General features: G+C 48.3%; 1 protein-coding gene across 1 annotated transcript in view; it reads left to right on the top strand.

Moving 5' to 3' along the window:
* CACNA1E (calcium voltage-gated channel subunit alpha1 E) overlaps nt 1-11,468 on the top strand; it is a 272,496-nt gene that overhangs the window by 177,791 nt on the left and 83,237 nt on the right. Inside the window, 1 exon segment of the mRNA XM_015586256.2 lies at nt 9,942-10,057. Coding sequence (XP_015441742.1) covers nt 9,942-10,057 — 116 coding nt within the window.

Genomic DNA, 11,468 nt, shown 5'->3' with positions numbered 1-11,468 from the left:
ATTCGCAGCGGATGAGCCGCAACGCGGTTGGCATACTCATGTGGATAACAGAGAGTTGGGGCTGGTGGGCCAAAGGAGCCTAAATGTGAATGTGTCCAGATATCCAGCCGACGTGCATGCACAGCCGCACTCCTGATCTGCCCCCAGAAAGCTTTCCCCCGTGTCTTTTCCATCTCGGTTAAAATCCATCCTTTGAGCTGCTCACAGCAGACATCCGTAGGGCCCTCGCTGACGCAGATCTCCCTCGCAGTCCGCGTTCCCGGCGTCAGTGAGTCTCCTCAGCTCAACCCTCACGGCACAGCCAGAAACCTGGTACTTCTCAGTCTCCCTGCTCTGCCAGCGCCCGCGGCAGCTGCGATCTGCGTCGAACCCGGGGGGTCTCGCTGCCTCCACCCTTAGTCCTTGCGTCTGTTCCCAGCAAGGCGACCAGAGACGGTCTCTGAAACCTTGAATCACGTCCTGCGACGACTCTGTTGCAACCCCACCAGTGGTCTCTGGTTCATGCCAAGTAAAAGTCGAGTCGTTATAGGGCCTCTCAGGCCCTGCGTGGTCCAACCCTTCCCCTCCGTGGCCTCATCTCAGTCCTTCTTCTTGTCTTCAGTCCACCCCAGCCACGCTGGCCTCTTTCTGTTCTGCCAAAGCTGCTCCGATGCTCCTGCCCCACAGCTTTGCCCTCGCTGTTGCCTGGTCTGGAATATGCTGTCCCTCAGACGCCCCCGCGGCTCACACCTTCACATCTCTCGTGTCATCTTTCATCTTCTGAGTGAGGCCTTCCCTGGCCGCTCTACCCCCAGCTCCAGGCCTCCTCCCCGTATCGACTGTTCTTCTTCCCTTAGCACTTATCAGTGCACGACATGCTTTATATTCCACTCATTGATCTTGTTTATTATGTCTCGTCCACTAGAACTTGTGCTTTACTGTTTGCTGTTATAATGTTATTCTAAAACAATGCCCACCACGTAGTAGACACTCAGTAAATTATATTTTGGAAGCAGAATGAATATATGCATATTCATGATGCATGTATATATCTAATATGTATGATATATGTAATATGAAAATATGAAATATATGTGAAGTCCTCGATAATAGGTTATGTGTATTACATATTTTCAGAAGCATCAGTAATACTTAAAGTAGGCACTTGGAACACCTACTCCATGCTAGATACTATACTTTGTACTTTCCATCTATTTTTTAGTTCAGTCTTCGCAACACTTTGAGACAGGTGTAGTGTTCGTGCTCGTTTTACGAATGAGGAAACTGACACTCAGAGCAGTTATGGATTTGACCCCGACCACACCCTGACGGAGCCAGGATTCAAACCCAGTTCTAGCCAGTTTCAGAGCTCCTAATTATTATGCCCTAAGAGTCTGGATTACACCAACTTCAAGGTTAAAAATCAAAACAGGTACCATATTCCAGCTCCTTAGTTATTCCCTTTTTGTTAATTGCCAAGCCTTCTCCTGTGTCTACTCAGATAAATAAACAAGATCTCAGTGTCAAGAAGAGCAAAAATAAAAAAGACCATGCGTTCACTGAGGCCCTAAAAGCATCTGCCTCTTTGAGTTCTCATGACTGAAAATCATGAAGAGATGCAGTGGCACTCACTGGCTTTGGAACCCAAAAGTCAAAGTGATGCTGCAGGTCAGCCACCACGCTGCAGGCCGTGGGCAAGCGAGCCATCTGACCTCTCTGTGCCCTGCGTGTGAACCTCAGGGCTTGGAGAGGTGATTTGTCAGGTCTTTGTCGATGGGACCCATAGCCCTTCTTCATTGCTCTGGGTGTAGGGTAGAGGAGTGGGGTGAGCTGCAGTGCTCTGTGGAAGGTCAGGTATTTGCCTTCCCTGCTTTAGGGAAGGATTTCTGCACATCGACAGAGCCCTCCCAAGCCCCTGATCTCTAAGGAAGGCCGGCAGGATGTGACCCAGCGCCTGAGTACATACCCTCCTGGACGCCCGTCCATCCTGCTCCTTAGAGTCAACACTGGATGGCATTTAGAGGACTGGCTACTTTATCGATAGCCTAAGTCTCCTTAAATCCATGCTAGAACAAGTCAGGGGATGAGATGTAAATACCTGTTATACAGCTGAACTCTGTGACCTTCAGAAAAGTGTTTACCTTCTCTGGGCTGTGTTTGTTCTTTGGAAAACTGGGAGAAAATGTTCCCCAGGCTCATGAGAACACTTGAAAGCTGCCTTACCCCCCATCCTCCAGCCTATTTTCCAATGAGACTGAAATTAAACCACCGCCAACACACAACTACCTATCTGACTTCCCCCAATTTCTCTGTTCATTTTAGAACTTTTAGGGTCGAAGAGGCTTTTCTCAATGTCTAACCCAAACTCCTTCTTCCAGAAGCAGACATCTTACAGGAAGACTAGCAAGGTTCCATTGGGGGCCCTGAAGCGCTTTGGAAATATGAGCTCTGAAGATTAATAGGAACATGGCCATGTGGCCATTCGTATGCTTGGCAAAGTCTGTCTACATATGCTTCTGTGTGCCAGTGTGAGCATGTGTGTGTTCATGCCGATGTGTGTGTGATGAAGCACACAAGTGTATACAGGAGTGTGAGTAAACAGATCTTTGAGTCACACAGGCAAGCCCATCTTGGCGGGCTTTGTCTTCCTTTTGGTTGCCATGACAGCAGCGAAGGCCTCCAGATCAGTAAACAAAGTTCCCAGTGTGTATTGAATCTGGAGGAGGGGTCTGGAGCTGGAGGCGAACTAGAGCCAGATAGTCCTCAGACAGAGTGTTTTTTATCAAAGCGGACCTACCAGAACACCTTCCTCACTAGATCAGTGTAGAGATGCCTGTCCGGGTGTCCTGCGACGTTACACAGGCAGGAATTTCAGGCTGGTGCAAGGCTTCAGTGAACCTCACCTCTAATCACCAAGAGTGAGTCACTGCATGATAAATTCTAAATATGTCAATGACCCAAGCCCCTCCCATCACTCTACAGACTAAAACCCATCATTTTGATTTATCAACATACAGATTAGCCACTTTATGAATTATCTGTGGCAATGACCTCTTTATAGGTCCATCAATTAATAAAATACGAATCAATTTTACTATTAACCTAAGTATGATTTAAAAGACAACTCCACCTCCCTGCCTTAAATATTTTAGATGGTACACCTTGTCTACGATTATGCAATTCCTGCACTTCATTTAATTGTGACTAATATAAAATTGGCTATGTATCAGTAGTTGATTTTTACAAATTATGTCTCTCATGTAAACTGCTAGAAAACAAAAGTAGTGACAAATGTAAATTCACTAACTGGGATTAAAGAGAAAATTCTACTTAACCATGCGGCACAAGATCAGCCTCCCTAAATTCCCGTAGCTGAAATTTAGAAGTCCAAACCTTGCCTACATAAGTGACACCTGGAGGAGAGGCCCGTCCACGCTCAGCCCCAACTGACTTTTCTTTTATCTGTGTGCAAGCTGTATCATGCGGGGGACTGCAGGTTATCCTCCCAGCATTAAAAAAAAAAAAAAAAAAACAGCCAAAAATTAGGGATAATGGAATTGGGTAATGAGTAGTTACAATGAAACATAATTTGTATTTTCCTCAGTCTTACTCAGATATAATCGACATATATAGCATTGTATTAGTTTAAGGTATATAGCATAATAATTTGAGATAGATATAGGTATCTATATAGAGAGATCATTTCACTATATATAGATAGAGATATATCTATAAATCTATATCTCTATCTATATATAGTGAAATGATGACCATGATAGGCTTGGTTAACATCTGTCACTTTATATAGTTAGACATTTTTTCTTGTGATAAGAACTTTTAAGATCTACTCTCTTAGTGAATTCAGTTATGCAGTAGTGTTATCAACTGCAGTTACTGTGTTATACATTAGCTCCTCGGGCCTTATTCATCTTACAGCTGGAAATTTGTGCCTTTCGACCAACTTTACTCGTTCTCCCCAGTCTCAGCCCCCACTTCTGGCAACCACCAATCTGTCTTCTATGAGTTCAGTTTTGTTAGATTCTCTGTATAAATAAGATCATACAGTATTTGTCTTTCTTTGTCTGATCTATTTCATAATGCCCTCAAAGTCCATTCATGTTGTTGCCAAAGGCAAGATTTCCCTTTTTATGGCTGAATAGTATTCTGTTGTATATTATACATACCACATCACCTTTATCCATCCTTCGATGGTCATTTGGATTGTTTCTTTCTTGGCTATTGTGAATAATGTTGCAGTGAATGTGATGCACATATCTTTTTTGAATTAGTATTTTTGTTTTCTTCAGATATATACCCAGAAGTAGAATTGCTGGGTCATAGGTAGTTTTATTTTAATTTTTTGAGGAACAGCCATTCTATTTTCCATGGTGGCTGCATCGATTTACATTCCCACTAGTAGTACACAAGGATCCCCTTTTCTGCATATCCTCACCAGCATTTATCTCTTGTCTTTCTTATAATAGCCATTCTAACAGGTGTGAGGTGATATCTCATTGTGGTTTTAATTTGCATTTCCCTGATGAGCAGTGATCTTTAGCGCCCTTTCATATACCTGTTGGTCATCTGTATGTCTTCTTTGGAAAAATGTCTCTTCAGTTCCTCTGCCTAGTTTTAATCAGATTTATTTATTTATTTATTTATGCGCTTGAGTTGTATAAGTTCTTTATATATTTTGCATAATTACCCCTTACTAGAGAGATGATTTGCAAATATTTTCTCCCATTCTTTATGTTCCCTCCTCATTGGAGTTTTATCATTATACAATATCTTACAAGAATCCAGTCAGGACCCTAGAGTAACTCATACTCATTCCTCCCCCTGGTTATAGGCAGAGGGTGTTTCTGTCCTTCCGACGTCATCAGTACTTACTGATGAGGAAGCTGAAACCGAGAGGTGGCTGTCCAGGTTATCAGCAGCAATTGTCACCCGGATACATAGCTCTGAGAACAGACCTAGTCGTATTTCTGCCAATCACGTGGGAATTTGTTTCTGTTCCCTGGGTTGGGGAATCCGGAGTCGAGACGCATCCCGTCTTGAGTTCCATGACGTCTGTGGGGGTGGAAGCACTGGATGAGGCACATGAAAAGGAGCGGATTACCCATCCTCGTACCTAAGCTACAGGCCAATGCCCAGAGGACTTAAGGGAGGTGACACTCTTCTCCTGTCGGCCAGATTGCCTCTTTTTAAACTTTCTGTTCCTTAATCCAAGAGAACTGGATAAATTGACATATTCGCAGGGCCAGTTTTTGAGGTAACTTTCAATAGGAGTTTGACAGTGGTCAGTGGATAGCTAAGATAATGATCACATGCTTTATCTTTGCAAAAGCATCATCATCTCAATAACTCCCAGGATCCTTTGGGAAGAGGATAGAGTACTCAGGTCCTCAGAAGAAAGGGGGACCAGTGGGAGGAAAGTGCTTACCTCTCCTAGCTCTGTCTACATATATACTCACGAGACTGGCGGGCATGCTGAATCTAAGGTTAGAATAGTCACTGATTTTCAGTAGGTAATAGAGCTGAATCCTGTTTGTCCCTGTTCGTTCCAGAATGCAATATCCATATAAATAAACAGTGACTATGATATAGACACAGAAATCAAGCCGTACATCATAAGCTTGACTAAAGCTACGAATTTTATATGAGGTTTATTAATCCTACACACAGCGATGGCTTTTTATGCTGCCCTATTTCAAAGATAGTGATTCTAGAAGAAAAACACAAAAACTCTCATTTTCATATCCTTATTTTCCTCAACCTTGGGCTGACTGTAATTCCACTTTGTTGATTTTAAATGTTGATGTCTACATAACATAAAAGGCACTGAGACATTGTGAAAATAGCACTTAACCTGGAATCAGAAGACATCAGTTTGAATTTTAGCTAATTGGGTGATCTTGGATAAGAACCTTTCTGAATCTCCCAGGGTTTTCGCAATGCAAGTGAAATAATTTACATGAAAGTTACTTGTAAATGAATATTTTTATAAATGTGTTATATGAATATTAGTTCTTAATATGTTATTTCCATCATCTATGGAATCTACTGTACTACCAGGGCTTAGATTAACCTTCATAGGTCCTTGTTGGAATGTGATACCGTGTAGGCTTTGCGTGGCTTCGTGGAAGCTGCAGACTAGTCAGATAGATGAGCCATGGGCCCAATTACGACAGTAAGGGAGGGAGAAGTATCATGAAAGACTTGGGAGCCAGGCTGTCTGCCCTGGGCTCCCAGTGGAAAATCAAAACAGAAGAGGCCACTTGATAAACACCGGACGGGAGGCCCCCACACAGTCCTTCCTCGCCTGAGGTGCAGGGGCTGCTGAGGAAGTAACATTTTTTGTTTATTCTCTTTCACCAAGAGGCTTCTTAAAAAGTCCAAGCCAGATTTGGTAGGCTCTGGGCCTGTGAGCCCGGTAAAGGTGCCAGGTGGGTGGGAAGGAGGAAACGGGGGCCCGTGATGATGGCAGAGAGCAGAGAAGCCAGCTGGTGAGACCCAGAGCCAGGACACTTCCAAAGGCACGGGGAGGTCAGCCTGGGGGTTTTTGACCTGTCCCACCAGAAACTGAGCTATGTGGTCATTCAGGGGGGCCAGATAGAGGTGACACACTACATACTTTAGAAACTAATTCTACAGAGATTTTAGTGGAGCCAAACAAAGAAACAGTAGTGGCAGTGTCCAGGAGTTACCTGGCAGCTGGTGCAGTCCCACAGATGCACCTGGCTTTCTCTGGGTCCGTGCAGAGATGGAGCATCCTTTCATGCAGGCCTTTGGTGACCGGAGCAGAGCTAACAGTATGCTCACCAAGTCAGCTTGGATGTTTTTCATTAAAAAAAAAAATCTATTGATCATATACTATGTGCCAGGCCTAGCCTAGTCCAGAAGGATACAAAGTTGAGAAAGACACAGGATGTTTTCTGAAAAAGCTCACCTAAAGGGAGAAATAGTCACATGTATAACTCACCACAATAACGGTCTGGCCGTAAGATGAGATGTAAGCAGTTGGAGGAAAGGTAGAATGGAAGCCAGATGAGTAAGGAAGTGGGGTGGGCGTGGAGGGAAAGGGGAAAGCTAAACAGAAGAGGTGATATTTCAGCCTGGCTTTGCAGAAGATTTTGACAGACAAAGGAGAAGGATATTCCAGGCAGAGAAGCAATGTGAACTAAGCCTGGAGAGCCCGCACTGCACTGCATTGTCAGGAATAGCGAGAAGTGTGCTGTGGTTGGAGCGTGACCGAGGTGGGCGGCAGGCAGGCACGGGGTGGGTACGAATGATGGGAGGTGAGATTTGGAGAGAAAGGCCCTGGTCAGACTGCGAAAGACTCAGAAGGCCATGTTAGTTGTCTGTACCTCATTCAGCAGCAGGGGTAAGAGGCTGGGTGGGGGTTGGGGGAGGGGGGTGTAGGATAGGAGCCGGAATTTAGAAGATCGGAGGGTCATGGTCCCTCTTGGTGACCGTGTGTCCTTGGACAATTTCTCCCTCAAAGGGCCTCTTAACTCCCCTTAGCTTCAGGCCCCTGAGCTGGGATGGGAGATGCTGAGGGCTTACTATGTTCCCCTGGTCACAGCTTAAAGTCTCCTTTGACAAAGGTGTGCTCGAACCCTTCCTGGATTCCACCTGAGCACAGTCGAAAAATTAAGATACATAAAGAAAGTAGCAAACAAATACGCTGGGCAGAGGTGTGGGCGTGAAGCACTTGGGCTCTCGAAGCAGACAAGTCCGGATTCCAATCCTGGCTTCGTTTCTTAAACTCGAACAAGTTGTTTAATTTGTGTGTGTGTCGGGTGCGGGGGTGAGGGCGGGGTGCAGCAGGGGACAGGAGGGAGTGAGGGGACACAGGGAGTGCGTGGGGATGGGGAGACTTGGAGGATGCATGGGGGCCTGGCCTGATGCATAGGGACAGCAGGGGACGATGCGTGGTCCTGGAGGGCCATGAGCTTCAGGGGTGACAGACGCACTCAGGGGAACATGCTCAGGTGGGCGTGCCAGGTGGGAAAGTTGTTTAACTTTTAAATTGTCGATGAAAATAACTGTTCTACCTTCTTCTCGAAATGGTGGTAAAGATTAAATGAGCAAAATGTATGAAGGAGCTTGGTGATTAGAAAGCATTCTACAGATATTACTCACTGTGGCTATTTTAGGTTTGGAAGCATTCAGATCCAGTGCATGTTTTAGGAAGATAACTCTAATAGCTTAGGATGGATGAAATGCAGGGAAGAGGGGCAGGTGGTTGGGAGACCAGGTAGGTGCTACTAATATAGTCCAGGCGGGAGAGGATGAGGTCCTGGACCACAGCGGTGAGGATGCAGGGGGAGGGTGGGTCTAGCGCCCTTCTGAAGGCAGAGCCTTCACTGGCGTTCATTGGACCGGGAGATAGAAGACAAAGAGCCAGAGGTAAGAGTTTGGTAGATGGCGACACCATGAACCAAGCCAGCCCCTTGTCACCTTCTAACTGCAGAAATCCAGAAGCAAAGTGGGGAAAGGAGATGCCCCGGGGCTTGAATTCTGTTTTGGTCACTCGCTGGCCCTGGTGACTCACTGGTCTTCCTTTTACTCTGTCCCTCTCTGTTCGCCCACGACACCTGAAGCCAAGCCCGGGAGAATTTCTCCTTCTGTGCCTCGCCCGACTGTGACCGTTGTAAAGTGTCTGTGCTGAGGAACCCATCTCTGTCTTGGCAGGAGGGGCCTGGCGAGGTGCCCCCCTCCCTCTGCAGGGGACAGGGTCACACCCCTCAGTCCCTGGCTCTTTCCTCCTTCCTGGACGTGAGCAAGTAGCTGGCAGGACCCACAGTGGGTGCTGGACTCGCTTCTCTTCCGGCTGGACCTCTCTGTTTATGGGGCGCCCCTTGAATAAGTGGAGCAGCGTCTAGGGCAGGTGGAGAGTGCCTGAGCCGTGGCTGGGAAGAGCCACACCCGCCAGGGCCACTGTAGCCGGGAAGGGCGTTTGGCGGGGAGACGGGCATGGTTTTCTGGACAGGTCTGTTAGCAAGTGAATATTTCTTGCTCCCTGTTTGCTCACCCATTGAACCCGGTCATCTTCCTCTCTGCCAGGGAGCCCTCCTTCCTCCTCTCTCGTATTTTTCCAGGGTGTTTTAGTCTTTTCATTGTGCCACAGAGTGACTCTTGTCCCCTGAGCCTGTCAGTGGACTCCGTCGTCTTCCTGGCCCTCATGTCAGCTTCCCTCTGTCTCATGATCTCCCCTCCGCTCGACCCCATCTTCCTTCCCACTGTCTTTCCGCTGGAGCCAGGAGCCGTCCCCATACTCCTTCCTTCCTTCACCTCTACCGCCATCTGCCAACAGCATCTCCGCCCCTCAGGGCGTCACTGTCGTTGGTCCTCAGTGGCAGCCCTTATTGAGCACCACCGGGTACAGGACCCCAGAGGAAGCACAGAATTGTGGGTAGAGTTCAGATCCCAGCGAGCTCCTTCTCGGAGCCTTGTTTCCCCATCTGTTAAACAGGCATTTTAATAGCGCTCACTTCCTACGGCGGTGTGAGGATTAAATGAGTTCATGGGTGTGAAAAAGTTCGTACAGGGCTGGCGTATAATAATGCCTCAGTTTACGTTAATCACTGTTGCAGTTAAGAGCATACAGGGAATAGCTGTGCCCCCAGAGGGTTCAAGGCCTCCGTCGTAGCTGGGGAGCAGAACATAGCATTTTGAAACCTAGTTTGTCGCGTGACTAAGAAAGTCCCTTTCAAAATAGAGCAAGCGGAGGGTGTCAGTGCCGATGGGAGTGGAAGTGATCTGGAAAGGCTTCCTGCATGAGGACGAGTGGAGCGGGTTCCTGCGCAGCACCTTAAGGAGAGCGCAGATGCCGCCTGGGGCTGCGGGAAGGGGCACGGGGAAGCGGGGCGCACAGACACGCCCGCTCGCTCGCACCCCCGCTTCTCTTCGTCATGGCGCTACCTGAACCCCGTGCACCGTCTCCTCCCCGTCCACAGGGAATTTGCCAAAGAGAGAGAGCGAGTGGAGAACCGGAGAGCTTTCATGAAACTGCGGCGCCAGCAGCAGATTGAGCGAGAGCTGAACGGGTACCGCGCCTGGATAGACAAAGCGGGTAAGGCCTGGGGGGCGGGGCGGGGAGCGGGGGGGGGCGGGGGCAGCGGAGGCGGGGCGGGCGCCTGGATAGACAAAGCGGGTAAGGCCTGGGGGGCGGGGCGGGGCGGGGCGGGGGCTGCGCAGCCCGCAGAGCCGGCCCGGCCCTCACTCCCCGCGCTTCATTCATTCAGAGGCGCGGCCTCCACCAGCGGAGAGATGCGCTAGCTCCTCGTTCGCTTTGGGGCTTCCCCGCTGGTCCCCTATTCTTCCTCTGGCATTCAGCGGTCTCTCTCCTTCTCCCAAAGACCTTTCGTGAGGCAGGCACTTGAACAAGGTGAACCGAGTGAGAGGTAACACAGCCCAGTCCTGGAGCTGAGTTTGGGCTGCCGACAGTTTGTACTGCCACTACTAGTAATAATATCAAACCCATTCACGTCGCACGTTTATCGCCTGCCTCCGTTGTGCCAGGTCCTGTTCCAGGCACCTGGGGCACAGCAGTGACCCGAAGCTCTACTCTCTAGCTGGGAAAATAATACAGAAGTAACTTGTAAGGAGATAAGGTGGTGAGCAGAGTGAAAACATCCAGGCGGACTTTTGATGTGTAGGGGAAGTTGCAGTTTTAAGTAGATGGGACCCGGTAGACCTACGTGGGGGAGGGATTTGAAGGAGGTGAGGGGTTAGCCACCAGAAGATGGGAGGGAGGCCCGCTCCCATGCCAAGGCTGTAATGTGGGAGCAGCCAGGAGTGCCCAGGAGCAGAAGGGGAGGGGGCACGAGGCAGGATGAGGGTGACCATGGGGCATGCAGAGTGGGCGCAGATCGGGAAGGACAGGCACGGTAAGTGTCAGCGCGGCAAGAATCACTGGAGGGTTTTGAGCAGAGCAGGGCCATGCTCTGATTTAAGATTTTGAAGGAGCGTTTGGTTGCTGTGTCGAGAATAGGCCAGAGGAAGACAAGGCCAGAAGCAGGGAGGCCCAGTGCAAGGCCATCACCTTAAGCCAGGTTATAGATGATGGTGAGAACGTTCTTCCTATCCCTGACCTGTCATCCGTTCCTCCCTCTTGGACTCAGCATCAGGAATGATTCTTGCCCAGCCCTGAGTGTAGGTTTGAACCTGTCGTGGTTTCATGAACCCACAGAGCCACCAGACTCAAGTTTGACTGTGGCCCAGCCGCATGTGGGGGCATGGGTCACCCTCTGTCAATAAATAAAACGGCCGCGTTTGCTTCTCTTACAATTTTAAAGGTTGGATTGTGCTCGTGTTAATAGATCTTTATTTTCTTCCTGAGCATAGATTTAATTTTTTAATAAAAAAACAACAACAACAACACATGATGGCATCTTTTCCCTCTTCCTGGTGGAGAGCACAGCACAAACGTAAGGTCTCTCAGGAAAAATTTGGAACACGACTTGGTGCTTAGTGGCCCGAGG

The sequence above is a fragment of the Pteropus alecto genome, unplaced genomic scaffold, assembly GCF_000325575.1.
Source record: "Pteropus alecto unplaced genomic scaffold, ASM32557v1 scaffold101, whole genome shotgun sequence".
NCBI classification, from domain to species: Eukaryota; Metazoa; Chordata; class Mammalia; order Chiroptera; family Pteropodidae; genus Pteropus; species Pteropus alecto.
This window is presented reverse-complemented; position numbering and strand designations above follow the sequence as displayed.